A 19,920-nucleotide genomic window follows, 5' to 3' on the forward strand; every position below is an offset into this window, starting at 1 on the left:
TATAATAGTATAATAGTATTATATATATAGTAGATATAGTATAATATTATGATATAATATAATATGATACAACATATCATAATATAATACAATTGAATAAAATAATGTATTATTATATATTATATCATTATATATTATATTATATTATATTATATCATATTATATTGTATTATGTAACATATTATTATATTTTATTATGTATAATATGATATTTTATCATTATATATTATATGATATTATGTTATATAATACAATACGTTATAATATTTTAACCAATATATCAATGATATAATATAACTACTATAACAATATTAATACAAAGCACTTCTGAAGCCTTTCAGTTCTAGCAGAGAAGGATGTGATTGGCTGACCGAGCCACCATGGGTCTGGCGGTGAAGTCTCTGATTGGCTGATGGCGCCCCACTAGCGAAGTTGCCCTTGACGCCCTCTTCCGCCCAGTTCCTCTAGCTGTGAATTGAGGAATGTTTATGTTTTTAGGTCTTTGTATTGGTGACGATTAACAGGTACTGTAAACGTAATCTCATACATACGTATCCTCCGTTATTCTATCGGCATGTATATGCCAATCTTTGAGATAGAGGTTCAAATAATAGTATTGGGTTCTTCGGTTGTTTTTGAGTGCAGCACCAAGGCTAACCGCTAGCTAACGTTACTCACTAGCTTCTTACATTGCTAATAATAGCTGAAGCTGTCTTTGTCGGAAGTGGTTATCGTTAAGATGACCTGCAAGCGTCTCCCATTTTTAGCAATGTAATTTGTAGTACATGTGTTGGATGATCTTGAAACGGATTGTTCAAACGTTGCAGGTCAAGTGTTAACCTTTCTGTGATGCTCGCTAAGAGCTCGGGGCGCAGTGACAGGCCAGCTGCAGACATGACTTCCCAGTAACACTCCAGACTACGCTCACTATGAACAGCGAGGAAGAGTTCTACGACGCCGAGACAGGTGCCAGAGAGGCCTGATGGCAGCACAATCACAGACAACACATGACATATACAGACGAAATACAAAGTCATACAATGAAATTGGCAAGGAATGCAATGCATTCTGACCAGAACGTCTATGTTACAGGGCTGGAGTCGGATGATTCCTGTGAGGTAAGTTTTAAGGATGCCATGGTGTTTGAAGGCAAGCAGGCAAAGGATGGAAGCACACCACAACAAAATGGAGTATGGGAGCGAAGGTGAGGAAAAACTTCAGTCACTTATTGTGAATTTCGTTTTTGGAGGTGGTTGGAAATGTTACCAAATGATTACATGTTTATTTAATTAACAGGAAAATGCTGCCTGCAGATATGATCTCCAGAAACAATTTAAATATGTGGAGTGTATTAAAGAAATGTATTGGAATGGTGAGTCACTTCTCTTTTTATGCTTGTTCCCCATTTCATCTTTAGCCTATTGCAGAGACTTACGTTTCCAAACTCCAGTCAGTGCTTTGGAGTGTGATGGTGCACGTATTGATTGAAGCAATTCAGCAGCTTACATTGCAACGCCTTGTTGCAACTATTCGCTGCTAGACTTTCGCTGGTCTGATCCCATCTTTTTACAAAAGTCTATGATGCAAAAAACCAGCAGGTTATATTGAAGGTGCAGCTGAGGATGCTGTTGGCAATTTGTTGCGTAATGATTAGATTTTCTGCTCAAGAAATGCATTTTCTCATTATAATAATAATATTGATAATAATCTATCATATTATACATATTATACACATATTATATATAATAATAATGATTATTATTACTGTGGAGTTTGTGCGACATAAATTTGTGATTAGTCAATTACTAAGAAATAGTTTATTGTTTATATAGCATGTAGAGGTTTCTCTATATTGATCCAACCTAGTCATCAATCTAAAACTCAAGCATGTAAGCATGTTTTTTTTGGTGCTTCAGGAACTTTCTAAAATAGCAATGCCGGTGGTGTTCAATGAGCCGCTGAGCTTTCTTCAGAGGATCTCTGAGTACATGGAACACACTCACCTCATTCACAAAGCCTGCAGCTTGTCGGACTCCATAGAACGCATGCAGGTAAACACAACCCACAACCGCGGACTACGTCAAAATATCACTACTCATATTGCTTTTGAAGTGATCATTTCTTAATAATAACCTCCCACTCTATAAATCAATCCTACGTGGGTTATTTGTTATATACTTCAAGTTAATGTGACTTCAAGATCTGTAATTTGTTCCATGACAGGTGGTTGCAGCCTTTGCGGTGTCTGCTGTGGCTTCTCAATGGGAAAGAACTGGAAAGCCTTTCAATCCTTTATTGGGGGAGACTTTTGAACTAACAAGGTATTTAAAGACTAAAGGACTATATATGTCGGTGCATGCAAAATACAATAAATACATACCAGATTTATTGGATGTATTGTCAATTCATTTCTCACTGCAATATTATTAGCTTGAACAATATGTTGTGGTTTTCCAGAGAGGAAGACGGTTATAGATTGATCTCAGAGCAAGTAAGCCACCACCCGCCCGTCAGTGCCTTCCATGCCGAGTCTTTGAAGCAGGAGTTTGAGTTCCATGGCACCATCTATCCCAAGCTCAAATTTTGGGGCAAGAGCGTTGAGGCTGAGCCCAAAGGCACCATGACACTGGAATTGTTGAAGTGAGCCTATATTTGAACCTATAACGCAAAACAATCAATGTCTTCTTTCACTGATGGTTGTCTTGTTACCACGATTCGCTGTTTGGCTGAGCAATCGGTCTCTTGTGTGAGCTTCTTCCAGGCATAAGGAGGCATACACCTGGACAAACCCTATGTGTTGTGTTCATAACATCATCTTGGGAAAGCTCTGGATCGAGCAATATGGAACAGTAGAGATACTCAACCACAGGTAGGATCTAATGTAATGCAGTATTGTAATGCGGCAACATCCTCTTCTTTATTTGATTTCTTGTTTTGCATCTGATTTGTCAGTACGGGCGACAAGTGCGTCCTGAACTTCAAACCATGTGGCATGTTCGGTAAAGAGCTGCACAAAGTGGAAGGCTATATCCAAGACAAGAGGTGAGAGCATAGCACTAGTTATCGGCCCATGCAACGTATACAGCTGTGCTAGATTAGTTGTGAGCTAATGTCTTCATGACCTTGCTGTTTTGTCTTCAGTAAGAAGAAACACCGCGTGATCTACGGAAAGTGGACAGAGTGCATGTACAGCGTTGACCCCAAGGTCTACGACACCAACAAGAAGGCAGAGAAGAAGGCCGGGGGCATTTCCAAAAAGCAGAAGCAGGTGGGAGGAGCTGTCCTTCATAGCCCATTTCAACTCTACTCACACATTTGAACAGACCTCAGGGCTACACTAATCAATCAGGTTTTTACATGGACGTAATGCAAATATCATTTTGTGTTTTACTGCGGGCTCTCAAAGAAAAGACTCAATTAACATTACACATTTCTGAAACGTTATCTTTTTCTTCCACGACTCCGTGCAGTGGCGTTAGTGGAAGGTAAGGTCAAATAACATTTGATATGTTATGATTTGTAGTGTGCCACTGCTGTTGTCTTCTTCCTAGTCCTTGTTCCTGAGTGTAGTGTACGATTCTTTCATTGCCCACAGCCAATCCACAATGCCTGGCGTTGGCCATTGCATCGTTGATTGAGACTTGAGTCTGTGGCAACTTTAGTTTTTCATCACACGTTTTCGTTTGTAGCAGCAGGTGAGTGCTGCTCTGTACTTGTCTGACTGCTGGGTGTTGTGTACCTGTGGTCCGTTTAGGAGACCTGTGCAGAAGGGGACGAGGCAGATGATATGCCGGATCTGCAAGAAACTGTGACTGTGATTCCAGGAAGTGCCTTACTGTGGAAGATTACACCGCGACCACCACATTCAGAAAAGGTGAAATGCATAGATACTAATGGAAGGGAACTTTTTAAGTAACATTTAATTGTTTTATCAAACATGCTCTGCCCTAAACAACATATCCGTTACTTTTCATCTGAACACAGGCAGCGTAGATCGAATGTAGTAGCTGTTGTGTAGTGAATTTGTTATTTAGTTACATGACTCGGTTTCAAATATAAGGCAACATTGAGTTTTCCCATATATCGGAAATATATTGTAAATCACTTTGGATGGGCGACACTTACTTCCCCTTTTCAGTTTTTCATCAGCTGACCTCTGCAGCTTCAGAGTTTTTATAGCCTCTGTCCCTTGTTTACCTTGTAGCTTTGTTATGGTGGATAGTAACGGTCATAACTGGTACAGCCTCAGCCCATTTAAAAACTGTCCAAATGACAAACGTTAATTTTTTTCTGTGTAGATGTACAACTTCACCAGCTTTGCCCTGACCCTGAATGAGATGGAGCCGGGCATGGAGGGGCTTCTAGCCCCAACCGACTGTCGTCTGCGGCCAGACCTTAAGGCTATGGAGGACGGAGACTTGGGTAAAAACACACACAAACAGTGTGTCACTTTGACCTATATTCTTATTCAGTTGCGACGACATCGTAATGCATGCACCACCATGGGGTCCATTGTATCCTTTAATAATTCTGTGTTAATTTTTCCATTTTTCTGCCTTCAGATGGAGCAATGACTGAAAAAGAGCGGCTTGAAGACAAACAGAGAGCCGCCCGCAAGGAGCGCTCCAAAGATGAAGAGGAGTGGTCCACCAGGTCGGTTCTCCAGAGGATCACGTTACATTCCACATAAGGAGTCTGTTGACTACCATGTCACCCAGGAGGGGGCATCAGAATGTGATTCTGATAGCTGGGTTTCTATTAGAAGCTTGATATGCATCTGAAGCAAATTAGAAGTTTATATTTAAAGAACATCAGGATATATACCTGTTCATAAGTAAACAGCAATTAAACTATCCTGGCATCTCCTTGGTAGTTATGTAGCCGTTAGCTGATTCAGTTGTCGTCGAGTTGGAACCAGTATTCACAGTTCGCCACAATGGTGTTCATAATCAGTCCTAATTCTGTGTCGTTTGGTTTCCATCCAGGTGGTTTCAGACAAAAACAAACCCTTACACAGGAGCTGAGGACTGGCTCTACAGTGGTGGTTACTTTGAGCGTAACTTTGTGGAAAGTCCCAACATTTATTGACACAAGCAGCTCCTGACTCGTCCTCTGGCATTCTCCTGCTCCTACCTGATATAAGTGATTTTTATCTCTCATCAAATTTTCAAACCTCTGTGATGTTGAAACGTTCACTTTTACTGCCAATATTGTTTATTCCCTGTTTCTTTTCTCTCTGCTAGAATGTGTTAAAGTCGTGAGCTCAGATCGTGTCAGGCAGAGCTCTGACATATGCAGTTCCACATGAAGTAGCACAGGGCGACTATTTTAGAGTTTACTTGGTTGACTTAACGTCAGCCATCGCTGTGTGCCCTGACTAGGATTCGGCAGAGACTGTCCTGTTTTACCCATCTCACAGATCCATCTCGACTTAGGGATCTGGGAAGTCCTTGTGTGATAACTGGTGTAGCGGCTATACTGGAAACAGACATGGTTCTATGACCTGAGATATGTAGTCTGACCTCACTCCCATCATGTAGATATGGCACACATTACTGGTGAGGTACATGCAAATATCAGGTGCCATTTACATGTGGCTGGTACTTTTTTTATAATATAGCTATCAAAATGGATGATCTCATTTAGTTGGAAGTGCACTAAACCATCCCTCTATCGTTCAAGTGTGATTATGTTCTGTGAGTAGAGAAACTAGATACTAAAGCTGCTTACAATGTTATGAAGGTTTATTGTCATCTGCAACATGTGTCGAATGCATGCTAACCGAGACGGTTTCTTACACAACTCAAAGCCATAGAACTCAAAGGATGGTCCGCACTGAACCATCAGCTGTACAAGAATGTGTGACGTTGTTCGACCACATAAGGACACAGCTCAGCGTATTGATTTTGCCAGTCCGATACCAGTAGGATATAAAGAGAAATACTGTTGAAATTGTGTGTATAATTGACATGCGTTTTATTTTAGGTGTTTTTACATGTAGACCGTGCAACACTGTAACATTTTTAGGGCAGGTTTCTGTTCATGTTTTTCCAAGGCACAATCAAACTTTCGGTCATCAGCCTCTAAATGACCTCTCAGTTTTACTGAATTTCCGTTGGCATCATTGATCTGTATTCCAACAACCGATACAATAAGCTTTGCCATTGTTGACAATGTCAGGTGGCAGAGAAGGCCATTAGATACCACCTACCTATGCAAAGATGCAACTTATTCTGTTTCACCGTCTGAAATGTGAAAATGAGCTAACACCCCCCTCTTTAATATACTAGTAGTATCTGATGTGTGTGTGTACAAGGAATGCACCTGTTGAAATGATTGTTGACATGATACCCAAGTAATACTTGCATATGTGTAGTCGGTGGTGGGTTCCAAGCACTCTAATTCTGCATTGAACTGCACATGAGACCCTAACGCTACCCCCCCCCCCCCCCCCCCCATACATTGTTGACAGTAACAATTCAATGGCGGAGGTCCCCTCACTTCCATGCTCTTGGTATGTTTTGACCTATGTTGTAACTGGCATTGATTTTGATCTGTTTACAATGTACATCTTGCTTTTACAACACAATGAATACACAATACCAAGCAAAGTACTAAGTGTCTACCTACCACTACTGTTGTAGACATTATGCGACCACAAGCATTAGTAATAAATCGTCAACTATTATGAATGATTGAAGTTTTTATTGATCGGTGATGTTCATCCTTTTCTTTGACAATTCCTTTTCAGATTATTTGTAATTTATTCAATAACAAATAGTTTTTTCTATAATAAATATTTAATATAACACTACTAGTAAGTTCCATTTTTCTGACGAATACAAGATATGTTGGGTGAGCTCTCTACCGAACACGCAGGATTCCCGGAGTGACGTGAATCTCGACCAACCACAATGAAGCAGTAACAGTCAGCCAATCGTAGTTGTGTGGTGGTCTGGGTTTACCATTTCGCGTCTGCTGATATTACTGCAATACATGTAAGTACAACGCTCTCAAATAAATGATGCCATATGCTGAATAAAATGTTGAATGGTATATATCTGTTACATATACGGACGCCAAAGAAATCTAGAATTTGAATGAATGTAACCTCAGACGTTAGCTATGCTACATGATGCACTGTCATCAGAGCGACGTGCGGCTGCTCATCTCATCCAATAGCTCTTGCTATTTGTACGTCTAACAGTTACGTTTAATAATATAGACAATCAAGAATGATACCATTTTCTACCCTTTTCCCATATCATTGTTGCATTTATGAGGGTGTAACTAATGTGTATTGAAAATACCTAGCCCTGTGTCAAGAAGATAGCCTTTATATGGAAACAACATCCTCTTTCCCTATATGCACGTCAACAACCAACCCCCATTGGCCTTGGTGCCTGTGAAATGCCTGACATCTCACTGTTTGTCTCCCAAGTCACCCCAGTCATCGCCATGGCCTCCGGAGCCCTGTTCCCTAGCCTGGTGTCTGGCTCCCGTGGATCATCCAGCAAGTACCTGGTCGAGTTCCGGGCCGGTAAAATGACCATGAAGGGCAGCACAGTGACCCCTGATAAGAGAAAGGGCCAGGTCTACATCCAGCAGACTGATGACTCCCTGATCCATTTCTGCTGGAAGGACCGGACCACCGGGAACGTGGATGATGTATGTGGGAAAAGTATTGCCTCATGTAATCAGTCCCATACTCTCAGTTTCGGTCTGTTAGTGAAGCATATTAAGCATCTCCCATGTGTTGATATGTAGGACCTCATCATCTTCCCTGATGACTGTGAGTTCAAGCGGGTGAGCCAGTGCACTACAGGAAGGGTGTATGTGTTGAAGTTCAAAGCTGGATCCAAGAGACTGTTCTTCTGGATTCAGGTATGTGGCTCCATGGACTACTTGACAAATACTCCTATAGTAGTCCTACAAACATTAAACCACTAAGGAATGTTTATGATTAATGAGGTGAACTATGAACGTAGTCTGTAAAAATACATAATACGTTATATATTAAACCACAGTACTGACAAGGGTTGAGGATACACTGAAACATATTTGTCTGTATGTATATCTGTTGTGATGAAATGGTGGCTCGGATGGTGTTTTTGCTACAGCCATGATTTAGTTTGATCGTGTTTTAATGATCAGGTGGCTATGATGGTATATAACAGCGCCTCCTGGTTTGCTTTAGTGCTTCATGGGCGTCTCCAGGGCCTGTGAATAAGGCCCAGTCTGTTTAACCACCCTCTGGTTGGTACATTTACACAGGAGGCCGTTGTATCATTGCAATTTGTGCATGATATCCTGTTACATTGTTAATTAATCAGCTAAAATGCATTTACAAGTGTGGGAGCTTATTAATTCATTGTCAAAACTTTAAAGACCCAATGCAGTCACAGTGTCTGGTTTGAAGGAAAACAATATTTACTTATAATTCGGTAATTTGTCCAGAATAAAATAAAAATAAAAAACAAACATAAATCCATGTCTTTGGAAATAAACCATATTCCAGACATTTTATAACAAATAATAAAAAAAGACTTCCATGAGGATGTTCACTAATAAGTGAGGCGCCAGATCGGATTAGTGCAGCAAATATCGTCCCAACTGGCTCAAGGTTTCCTTTCGTTTTCCATACGTCAGGAGCCCAAGTCTGATAAAGACGAGGAACACTGTCGCAAGGTGAATGAGTACCTGAACAACCCCCCAATGCCCGGGGCCCTGGGCAGCGGCGGCAGCGGAGGACACGACCTGTCCGCCCTCGGAGGTAAAGACAAGGGGCAGCTTCAGTGACTTACTCCTGAGCACTTCTATAGTGTCGTAAAGAAAGAGTCGCATTTCAACACGCCGTCTCTTCACTTAAAGGGGAAGGCGGCCTGCAGAGCCTCCTGGGGAACATGAGCCACAACCAGCTGATGCAGCTGATCGGACCCACTGGACTGGGGGGCCTCGGTGCGTTTCGACCTGACTGAACCGTGTGCACACAGCCCCTGTGAACAGTGGATCAGGACTCCGATTAGTTACTTTGTCGGGAAACTAACATATGTTTCTGAACGACTCACGCAGGTGGTCTTGGTGCGCTGGCCGGACCGGGCCTGGCCAGCCTCTTGGGCAGCAGTGCTTCTGCAGCCAGCAACTCCTCCACAAGGTACTGCATCTACCTATCATCTATCACTGTCCCCCCTGACGCCCTCGGCCTATAAACTATGAATGACGGCTCCTCTGATTGCCGTGTGTAGCCAACTGACTGAACGTCGTCAAGGCCGGCCGTTGGCCATGCACTGACCAAGCCCCTTTTCCCCCTCAGCCCCTCCTCCCTGGTCACCCCGACTTCCGCCGCTGCCGCTGCCGCTGCCACCCGTCTAGGCTCGACCCAGGTGCCCAGCACCCCCGTCACCCCGTCGGCCACCTCGGCCGCCTCCCCCACCGACAGCAGCCCCACCACCCCGGTGGGCCCCAGCCTGGCGGCGGCAGGGGCGGCCAGCCCCACGCAGCCCATCCAGCTCAGTGACCTGCAGAGCATCCTGGCCACCATGAACGTACCGGCAGGGGGACAAGGGGGTGAGGAGAGCACTGAGAGCATGTGGAGAACACAGGCAGCTCCCTGGTGTTATTAAAGTTGGAGATAACACCAGGGATTGTAAGTCGCTTTGGATAAAAGCGTCTGCTAAATGCCCTAAATGGAAATGGAAATGGAAATATGTTATGCATTGTGTCAACTATATTCTGTAGTTAGTACGTTCATTCAGTTGGACTGAATGAACAATTTAAAAAATCGTTTTAATACCCTGGCTCTTCTAGTGTGTGCAGGAGGGGAGTTCAGTTAAAAAATGTCAGCAGTTCAACTGGAGTTGATGGTAACGACCGGGTCAATGGTGTGCTTGTCTTGCAGTGGATCTGGCCAGCGTCCTGACACCCGAGATCATGGCTCCCATCCTGGCCAACGCGGAGGTGCAGCAGAGGCTGACACCCTACCTGCCATCTGGGGAGTCTCTCCCGCAGAGCAGCGAGGAGCTCAGCCACACCATCAGCTCACCACAGTTTCAGCAGGTACAGCGCACAAGGTCACCTCACAGTCACACCATCGAACAATGTCCGGAGAGAATGGACCTGTTTCTATGTTTGCACACATGTATTCAGGTTCATTGAGTAAACCAAGTTAATAAACACAGGGCTGCCTTTCCAAACACGGTGCACAAACCCTCCATTCTGCCGGTGCTTTCTGCAGGCTATGAGCATGTTCAGCAGTGCCCTGGCGTCGGGGCAGCTGGGGCCTCTCATGAACCAGTTTGGCCTGCCTGCCGAGGCTGTTGATGCTGCCAACAAAGGAGGTCAGTGTTTTGTCCACATACCAGGAGTTACCTTGTGACCACATGTGGCCTTTTAGGAATATACTGGACTGTTCAGAAACGATGGGGAGGAAACAAACTGTTCAAACGAGCTGATCTTTGTTTCTAAAATGCTGTTTAAAAAGGCACTTTGTTTTCAAAATAAACTTACTTGGTGATCGCTTTCCATGATCGTAAGTCTATTGGACAGAATGCAGTACGATAATTGCTCAAATGTATCTTATGTGGGATCTCCTCAGATGTGGAGGCTTTTGCCAAAGCCATGGAGACTGAGACCAAGTCCACCGAAGACGGAGACGCCAAAGACAAGAAGGATGACGATGAAGACATGAGCCTAGACTAGAAGTGTTTTATTGCTTGATTTATTTATTTATTTATGCTTTTTTACCACTTCATCATTAGGATTAAAAGACGATGGTAAATATTTATTTAAAAGTGTGGCTGAACAAAGAACATATACTTATGAATACAAATTGTGGCGGTGGCCAAAGCAGTGTGTTGTCAGAGTGGTTTCAGACAGAGCCTCATGGAGTGTGACACATTGCAAGATGAAACATCACTGCTGGGAGTCACAGTCTACAGTAAGAAGACATGTCAACAGCAAAATGGACATCAGCATGCTGGTCTATTTAAAATAAAAACAAAGATTTGGTTGCTCTTCTAGCCATAAGAGTAGCTTTGCGCACAGTATCGGTACCCTTTAAGAACAAACTAATCCTGTAATAAACATACAACTGTTGACTGAATTAAAAGACAATTCATTCTTGTGTTCACAATTCTAAAAATATATATTTTTAAATATTTGTTGGAGAAAAAAAAAATCATTTGATAATGAAACATTCATACAATATATATATATCATATATATTGTGTTACTGTTTTGAACAGTAACACAATATATCAAGAAATGTAAAACGGAGCTCTTTGACAATAAGCAGTAGAGATCAGAATGTAATCCATCTACCCGTGCAGGCAACAATTTGATGATTATTAAACTACTAAAAGTGAAATATAAGGGCTGTCCTTTCTGGACAGACAGGTGATCCCTTAGAATACCACAACTTCAGTAGCTGTGTGACTGAGAAGTTGACTGGATCATCGTCAGTAGATGGTGATGCATTTCACTGCAAAGGTTTGTTGTAGGCACTTTGTTCATAGTAATGTTTTGTGCAGCTAAATCCTGCCAAATGTTGCGCAATAAATACATTAAATACCATGACAGTTTTGGTACATTAAAAACACGTCTGTGCTTATACATTCACTCCCCTATGAATAAAGGTTGAGGCTCAGAATAAATCACCCACTGTTTTAACCTTGACGTTCACTAGAGTTGCCATCAAGACTACTTTTGCCTATCTGACCTCTTTCTACAAGCTTGATGTAATGTCCTGAGAACTGAAAAGTGTTCGAAACGAGATCACTACACTGGCAACGCAGTGTAAAATGTCGAGACCAATATGCACACTTAAGCTGGATTGAAACGGATGTATGATAAGAGTGAACGTTAATCAACAGTGTGGTAGACCAAACAGTGTCAGCACTGACTGCATTCTGCTGGAGCATATATAAACATATTCTCATAAAAATAAAAAACACATCAAATAAATATACTCTACTCCCAATAAAAAAGGCCACCATTTGCACTGGAACATGCTGACCCACTGGTAAGACGACAACACCATCTCTAAATCACCCTAAGACGTTACTTTCTGACCACAGTTCATTGTACGACACACCTGTTTCACAGTGTATTTATAGAAACACAGTAGAGCTGGACCAGACGGGGCTAGTAGGAGCCACTACACGGCCCTGTAGAGACGCTTAAAGTGCAAATGATCTTTAGTTACCAGGTACATGAAGATCGACAAATTCCACACCACAACAAATACATAACATTTAGAAATGGTACCTTTTGCACATGGCATAAATAGTTAACAATACAAAGAGAAGTATAAAATAACAACACACCCCAAAACCAAAAGTAAAGCACCATCAATGTGCTGGTTGAATGTCTCTAACATAGAGTTCAATGCTGGATAGACACCAGAATACCACACCAAAACGAAAACACACATACATTCCAGGCCACAAACACCAACGACGAGTTTCAAAATGATCCCATCCTTCATGAAGAGACATCCTCCATAATACAAAAAGTATCACTAAATACTTACTCACTTTGTTTTGTTTCTCAAAAGATGTCTACGACAGGGTATGGCGGAGATGGATGCACTGATGATGATGTCCGAGGGGAAAGGCCCCCCGACCTCATTGGATCAGTGTTTCAGTCCCGGCTACACGTTCACACAGTCGCCCTCACGCCGCTTCCAGCATCAGGGGCGACCGGTGGAGACAAACAACTTTTGTTTCAATGCGTCATTATGGAACGGCGGCATGAAAGTCAATCTGCTTGAGGGCCAGCGTTACACAGGGGGCTAGCCCTGCTTCACCAGCCGGCGGTAATGTGGCATGACCTTGCTCTCAGGAAGGTAGAGGCCCATCTCCAAGGCAACCAGCACTTGGAACTCCAGAGGAATCAGCTCCCGTCGGTTTATACGAAATCGCTCCTCCAGTTTCTGTTGGGCCACAGACAGAGAGGGTGTTTGTGTTGTGAGTAAGACACTTTAATGGATGTGTTGTGTTGTGGATGTGTTGGGGAGTTGAGTCGCCAACGGCTGGTAATGCATATTGTTGGCTGTTAATGTTAAGCTAATTAGTCACACTGAATCAGCGGTGCAAAGAAGTCATAAAAGCAATCAAGAATATAAGAGCTGCATCACTTTAACATGGTCATTTTAATATCTCTCAAGTCACCCTTAAGGGCTTTACAGGCCATGTTTTATGACACCCTTAACCCCAGCTGCCCAGAGAGCAAGAGGAAAACTCAATGCTCTAATTATCAAGGAGGGTCATGCTGCATAATGCACGCTGGAACAAGCATATGAACAACCAACCGATTAGATAATCAAGCTGCAGGGTGGCACTCACGTCGATGAGCTGCCGGACCTCAGGCTTGCGTAGGTCGCTGCTGATCTTGGCGGCCAGCAGGACGCACGCCGCTGACACCAGCTTCCTGTTGTGCTTGTTGAGGCGGCCCTGCAGGACCAGCTTCTCAAAGTAGACAAAGGCCATAGCTATGGTGACCGGCTGGAGACTGCCCTCCTCGCCCATGGCACGGATCTCTCTCTTCAGACTGGAGGAGGGACGGAGCGACGGACACGTTAAAAGATGATGGAAAGCGCAGGAGACCACCATCCAGATGCACCAACTAACGAGGACGCTGTCGTAAAGAGCTGTGTAAAATGTGAACAGGTGAGGAGACGGTACCTCCTGATCTTGCTGAGCGTCAGCTTGATGTGGGGGAACTTCTCCTTGAAGGTCTCGTTCATGTCTTTCTTGAGGTCTGAGGGCTTCACATACTCTATGACGGTGGTCTGCAGACGACAAACTAGTGTCAACATGGCTTCATCCAGATCTGGTTCACTGGCCCTGAAGGGTCAAGATCATTTTGAATGCTGACATTTGCCCCAGCCTCAGAGGAATATAATAATTTACACTTACCCTCAAATGATTTCCCCTGAGCCCAAACACAAAGACCTGGCTTATCTTACACGCACACACACCTTGCTATAGGAAAACATTCACAATGCTGAGCAAGCAAACTCCAAAACAGCACAGTGGTAGCTTGGCAAAGTGGCAAGTTCAGACTGATAAATGTGTTGATTGTGTTTAATTAATTAAATTGTTCTTGGTGTGTTTCCGTCACTAGTGAGTCAGTCAATGAGGGACACACACACACACACACACACACACGGTTCATGTCGTTCGATTACTAAACAGAACATTGAATTGAACCCTGCCCAGGGTTGTTTGAGTGAATGGCTGTAAATAGTTGTACTACCCTCTACTAACATAGAGTTGCATTATCCTTCACTGCGCAAGAGGTTTGATACTAAAGCAATGGAGCAAATAACCTTAATGGCCAACATCACTGAATCTAAATGGGTTTGATAAAGCAGATGTTTCATCCCTCCAGGCTAGGTTTAGAAAAGGGAGCTCTTGGGTAATTAACAGCAGGTAAGGAAAGGGGCCCATTGAATCACTCATGGATCACATACAACAAAAGCTCACCACATAGGAGGCAAAGATCAGCACCCTCTTGTGTCGGCCGCAGGGCCACTGAGGGTCGCTGAGCCAGCTGGGGTCATACTCCAGCGTCTCCTCCGTACCTGCCCATCAGCGATTCATTCATAAAACCACAATCATTAACCAGGTCACTGTAATAATACAACCTAGGAGGTGAGCCAGAAGACTGGAAAGCATAAAGAGGGAGAGTGAAAGAGTGAGTATGTGTGTGCGTGCGTACATGGCTCCTGTGCAACACTGCTGTTCAGGCGAGCAGGGGCGGTGAGATTCCTCTGCCCGTTGCCGCGGAAACGGGACTGAGGAGTGGGTGCGGCGGCGAAGCTCTCGGGCAGGCCGCTGCTCCGGGTCCGCACCAGGGCGTTGGTCGGGTACAGGAACTGGGCGTAGGACACCGTCTGGGGGAAAGGGGGGGGGGGGGGGGTTAAAGCCTCTTCCAAAATATACAAAATTATATACATTTGTATAATATACAAAATATACAAAACTTTAATATTTTGTATGGCCTCACAAGGCTATGGAGGAAGAGCAAGAGACCAAAACCCTACTGTTGAAGAATCTCTTTCATTCAACATGTTTCATTGAAATGTACGCCAATAGAATGATATGAACTCAGACCGCGGGCAACCGTTTTCATTGTTTACGTCCCAATTGATTCATCTGTGCTCAAGGCTAAACAATCAATGGAGTTTCTAATATAATGTCACCGAACGACAACCCCGCCCACAACCCTGACTTCCTGTGCCCGCCCCCATGGGGAGGACCTACCTTGCCGTAGGCTCCAAGCTCCATGCCCTCCAGAGACGGGATGAGGTCAGCGGCCACCACGGAGGACAGCCTCTGTCTCTGGACCTCCAGCTTGGTGTCACTGCAAAGGGAGAGAGGAGGAGGAAGAAAAACAGAAACACATGTAAGCACTTTCTAGACGATCTCCCTCCCCCACCCTCCCTCCCAGCGCTTTGAGGCACACGGCACACAGAAGAGATGGGCATCATGACCCGGGGATGGATGGAGGCTGGGTGGGTGGATGGATGGATGGATGGATGGATGGGTTGGGTGGGGGGTGAAGGGTGCACTCTACTGGTCGGGGGAGTGGATTGTATAGTACCTGAGTTCAAAGCTGTCTCCATAGGGCAGCACTGAGAAAGCAGCAAATAGAGATCGCTTGGCACATATCAGCATGATCCTGGGGACACAGAATAAAGGGTGTGTGAGTCTACAAGCCCTCACCAGGCTGAACTCCTCCAGGCGGCCCCCACAGGGGCCCAGCCCTCTCGCCACAGGGGTCCAGCCCTCCACAGGGGCCCGGCCGGCGTCCATAGGGGTCCAGCCCTCCACAGGGGCCAGGCCGTCCACAGGGGCCCGGCCGTCCACAGGGGCCCAGCCCTCCCACCACAGGGGCCCTCCCGCCACAGGGGCCCGGCCGTCCACAGGGGCCCGGCCGGCGTCCACAGGGGCCCGGCCGGCGTCCACAGGGGCCCAATTGGCGTCCACAGGGGCTCGGCCCCACACTCGCCACACAGATAAGCACGTGCTCTCCGTTTCCCATTATACTATACTGGCCAGGCTGGACTCAGAACATAACAACAGGGCGACCGGCTTGAAGGTGTGTCTTCAACTGATGACGCACTCGTCTCGATTCGATGACACAACAAACAATTGTAGTCTTTTTTTATATTATAGCCTACCGACAGACAATTTGATTCGTATAAGGGACATCTGATATATTTGGGTTGTTTGAGACATACGGAACCCACACTATGAGATCGGGCATGATGAATTGAGTTTGATATTCAACCTTCCCCTTTTTTTGATTCCTCTTCTCAATAGCTCATTGAGAACCTGATGAATTTCAGATTAGTCTTGTTTACACACTGGACAATGTTACACATATTTTCCCAGGTGCCACACAATGTCCTTAATATCAGGGAAGAAACGTGATGGATATCAATATCAACAATCTAAGAGTGTGAAATATCGTCCATTGTGAAATCTTTAGACCTGGGTTTATTGCCACAAGCCGTATTTTTTTTTAAGGGTGAATATCGTCAAACTGAAATCATTGCAATGCCCTTCTATCCAGCTCTCCATTACCCTTTCTAATAACGCCTATATAGTTATAGGAACGAACAAATAGTCACAAACCAAGCTGTTCGGATCTCTTAGTCATAATCTAGCATGGCGATGCGACTCAAACGCAGTTATGCATTTTCATTGTTGTTTTCCTTCAATTTGAGGTCCAACATCTGCTCCAACCAGCTAGCGAGGCTGACATCACCCAGCCTGCGTGGGGGCAGGTCAGGTCGCTATAGCCCTCTGGAGATACATATCAGGCATTTAAACAGTAATAGAAACGTATAGCAGCGTGGCATTGTTTGACTGGGCCTGGCCAAAAGGGCCAATGGAAAGAGACCACATGTGAGTGCTGTTAGGGGGCTTATGGCCTAGTTACTTGGAATTCGCCATTGACAACAAAAGCACAGCCAAGCAGAGCCCTTCTCAACTGACAAGGTTTAAAATGGATGGAGTTCTTAGCGGTTTGCTTCTTGCAAGCTTCTACAACAAAACAAGTTTACCGAAAGCAAACTCTGTTATTCCAACAATGGTTTCATATGTCACAGGATTTACTGACTTATTGCTTTCTTTGGTGCTTCAGACTAAGAACAATGTTTTCTTAAGATTAAATTCAAACAAGTCTGGTCCTGTTTTAGTGGCAAGCAGAATCCATCTTCACATTTAGGAAATGAAACATACTGAGAGTAGAGCTGGTAGAATTATCTAAAACCCGGTACATTCTTGGAAACAAATGAACAGACTCAAATACGTTTTAGGAAAAGGTTACAGAGGGACAGTTGTTTTGACACTTTGTCCTTATTATCCATTGAATTCTCAATCAGCAAATGTTGATGTTGACCCAACATGGAGTTGGTCTTCTTGACAAAGATAACTGCACAAACACCTGCAGATTAGCCAACTGTCTGGCTCAAGAAATTACATATTTTCAAGCGAATACAGGGTCAGCAGTGTATCCTAAAGAGTATATAACGAGGAAGAGACACCACACCTCAAAGCTTACTGACTTTGTTCAATGGGTATGGGTAAAGGTAGTCCTTAATAAACATACAGGACTGTTAACTGGTTTAATGTTAATCATCTGCCCAGTGTCCATCAACAAGCTTCAAAATAGACACAGAAAGTGTAGAGTGTTACGTTGTGGTGTAGCTACAGGGGGATTCTGCACACACCAGCAAAAACAGACACGGGAAAAGGACTAACCCAAGATAGAAACAAGGGGATAAGAGCACATGACACATGCATGACAGATGAGTATGCCATGAGCTGCTCGATGGAATAATGATAGGATTGAACACCAGTATTAGGGCCTTTTACAAACTTAAAACAAGAATTCCCACAACCACAACACAGAAAAGACATCATAGGAATGAGGAAGACTGCATATTCCAGTCGTAATATTACAGCACCCTCTTACATAAAGGTAACTTAATGACAATCCGGTAGGTAGTGCCATTTTGTACCTCTCTTTGGCCTTAGTTTTGAATGGTTTACGTGATATTGGATATGCCATCGCAATCACCACACAGATGCAGTGCACTGCCTTTATCATGAGTGTGTTTGTTGACCTCCAGGTAGTGTGGGTATAAGGAGCTTATGATTTTAGACTGAAAGATAAGCTTATTATGTAATACTCAGACAACTAGTTACCTCCAGCCAAACAAGGAAACCAGTTTGTTAGTAAATGACACACATACTGCATAACAATGAACCAACCTGCTTCCTCTGGTGTCGTACTGTCTCATACTCCTGATGAAGTGGACCTTCTTGGGCGCCTTCGGTCCAGGGGAGCCGGAGACGTTTCTTATTCTTGAGACAAAACAAAACGGGCACATTCATATATCCTGCAATCAAATGCAATCAGTCGTGACGTGTGTTCACGCATGGGACTTGTTATGGTTGCGAAATAGCTTCCCTCTTCTTCTTTAATGAAAACAAATGAACAAGGAAGATGGGCATATGAGCTCAGACACTTTATTATCCTAAATTGAGTTTTTATAGAAAGCAAAACAGGATGCAGAAGCAAACGAAACTAGTATGAAACAAGAGATGACTAGCGTACCTGCCGATGCTCTAACATACGGAAGTAAACATACCCTAGTAAAGGCCCGTGGATCATCCGCGACACATGAAAACATTCACGAGGCCACTGTCTCACCTTTGACGCGAATCCAGATGTGTGGCACTGACTCCCTGGACGGGGCTGAACACAGACGGCGACCTGGCACTGGACGGATGTCCGGGAGTGATCGGGGAGAGAGGAGCTTCTAGCGACAGGGGCATCGTGTCTTCGCTACCACCCTCCAAAAATACTTCATTGGCCACGGCGACACTTGCTGCTGGTCCCGGTGAAATTACCAAAGAAGGGCGACCGGGGCTCAGCGCGCCGATCGCCGGGCCGGCAGCGGGGGCTACGGGTGACACCTGGACGACACATTCCTGGTTTCCCACCGGCGGAGGTTTGGCCGGTGCGCCGACGTCTCTAACGTGGAGATCGGCGACGTCTTTTTGTTCGATACTTCCATTGGTAATGTGGCACACGGGTCGTCCATCAAGCGAGATATTGGAGAGGAACAACAGCGCCGCTTGCCTCCGTCCTGAATCCTTGGCTTTCTTTTGGCGTTCTTTGTGGGATTTGGTTGTGGTGTTTCCTGTGGACTGAAGACCACAGGCAGCAGTCGCCATTCTAGTTTGAAATGTGGAGGTTCGAGTGGGAAATCCACTAGCCGGTACATGAATACTGACCACGCCCCCACCGTACCCATTGGTCTATATTATTATCATGCAAATACATACAGAGCGATCGTAGTCCATTGGATGACTGAACCCTGTGTTGTAAACGAGAGGGGGCCGGAACAGAGGGCGGGACCAGAGGGCTGGACCGGAGGTCGTGACCAGAGGGCGGGACAAGAGGGCGGGACTAGTGCCCTGGGGACAATGGGTCCTCAGTATTTAACCAGATGGGAATTCTCAGGTGAATCTATAATTGATATGTTGTCAACAGCAATCTTAAATCTATGTCATTAACTAATTTACTTTTATTTACCAATATTAAGCCTATGATCAAATACTAATTTTAACTATAGCTTTTGGACAAACTGATAAAATTCGTCCTCGATATTGACATTATTAGCCAAATTAATTGAAAGGGAAACGTTCAATGTGCTATATAATATAAACATATTGTGTAAAAATGTACCATGGGTTTGTATGAGCACATTTGAAGGTAAGATGTCCAAGTCTATCCAATTTAATGATCCAAATATTGCCCAGTAGGGAAATGTGTCATTTTCCGATGGAGAGGGTCCCACCTTGGACAAAATCCGAATGGAAAAACATATTTTCCTTT

General features: G+C 44.3%; 3 protein-coding genes across 3 annotated transcripts; 2 read left to right on the forward strand and 1 right to left on the reverse strand.

Moving 5' to 3' along the window:
- The first annotated feature begins 442 nt into the window (after nt 1-442).
- On the forward strand, nt 443-6,736 carry LOC307079134 (oxysterol-binding protein-related protein 2-like). Its single transcript, XM_079741242.1, has 14 exons — nt 443-524; nt 828-966; nt 1,093-1,204; nt 1,297-1,372; nt 1,917-2,051; nt 2,224-2,321; nt 2,458-2,640; nt 2,762-2,869; nt 2,953-3,042; nt 3,142-3,268; nt 3,755-3,874; nt 4,299-4,422; nt 4,563-4,653; nt 4,986-6,736. The coding sequence occupies exons 2-14, from the start codon at nt 930-932 to the stop codon at nt 5,086-5,088; spliced, it is 1,404 nt and encodes a 467-aa protein (XP_079597368.1). The 5' UTR covers nt 443-524; nt 828-929; the 3' UTR covers nt 5,089-6,736.
- Nucleotides 6,737-6,938: 202 nt separating this feature from the next.
- Nucleotides 6,939-11,192, forward strand: LOC307079140 (proteasomal ubiquitin receptor ADRM1-like). The gene is made up of 10 exons (XM_079741253.1): nt 6,939-6,998; nt 7,442-7,668; nt 7,768-7,884; nt 8,650-8,773; nt 8,872-8,958; nt 9,073-9,154; nt 9,314-9,567; nt 9,899-10,056; nt 10,235-10,337; nt 10,595-11,192. Exons 2-10 carry the CDS (start codon nt 7,459-7,461, stop codon nt 10,696-10,698), a joined length of 1,239 nt encoding a protein of 412 aa, XP_079597379.1. The 5' UTR covers nt 6,939-6,998; nt 7,442-7,458; the 3' UTR covers nt 10,699-11,192.
- On the reverse strand, nt 10,712-19,261 carry cables2a (Cdk5 and Abl enzyme substrate 2a). The gene is made up of 9 exons (XM_079741239.1): nt 18,730-19,261; nt 18,288-18,380; nt 15,607-15,684; nt 15,267-15,366; nt 14,722-14,896; nt 14,487-14,584; nt 13,683-13,789; nt 13,344-13,548; nt 10,712-12,931 (listed from the first exon to the last, which is right to left on the reverse strand). Exons 1-9 carry the CDS (start codon nt 19,254-19,256, stop codon nt 12,791-12,793), a joined length of 1,524 nt encoding a protein of 507 aa, XP_079597365.1. The 5' UTR covers nt 19,257-19,261; the 3' UTR covers nt 10,712-12,790.
- Nucleotides 19,262-19,920: the final 659 nt, after the last annotated feature.

The sequence above is a fragment of the Pollachius pollachius genome (assembly GCF_949987615.1).
Source record: "Pollachius pollachius genome assembly, chromosome: 8".
In the NCBI taxonomy this organism is placed as follows: Eukaryota; Metazoa; Chordata; class Actinopteri; order Gadiformes; family Gadidae; genus Pollachius; species Pollachius pollachius.

Bases quoted from the DNA above. Each gene is read 5' to 3' on its own strand.
- LOC307079134 (XM_079741242.1), top strand. From the start codon at position 930: ATGAACAGCGAGGAAGAGTTCTACGACGCCGAGACAG. The intron at 2,052-2,223 runs GTAAACACAACC...GTTCCATGACAG, and splicing joins ACTCCATAGAACGCATGCAG to GTGGTTGCAGCCTTTGCGGT. The intron at 3,269-3,754 runs GTGGGAGGAGCT...TGGTCCGTTTAG, and splicing joins TTTCCAAAAAGCAGAAGCAG to GAGACCTGTGCAGAAGGGGA.
- LOC307079140 (XM_079741253.1), top strand. From the start codon at position 7,459: ATGGCCTCCGGAGCCCTGTTCCCTAGCCTGGTGTCTGGCTCCCGTGGA. The intron at 7,669-7,767 runs GTATGTGGGAAA...GTTGATATGTAG, and splicing joins CCACCGGGAACGTGGATGAT to GACCTCATCATCTTCCCTGA. The intron at 9,568-9,898 runs GTGAGGAGAGCA...CTTGTCTTGCAG, and splicing joins ACCGGCAGGGGGACAAGGGG to TGGATCTGGCCAGCGTCCTG.
- cables2a (XM_079741239.1), bottom strand. From the start codon at position 19,256: ATGGCGACTGCTGCCTGTGGTCTTCAGTCCACAGGAAACACCACAACC. The intron at 13,790-14,486 runs GTGAGCTTTTGT...TGTCGTCTGCAG, and splicing joins TGATCTTTGCCTCCTATGTG to ACCACCGTCATAGAGTATGT. The intron at 12,932-13,343 runs GTGAGTGCCACC...GTGGCCCAACAG, and splicing joins AGGTCCGGCAGCTCATCGAC to AAACTGGAGGAGCGATTTCG.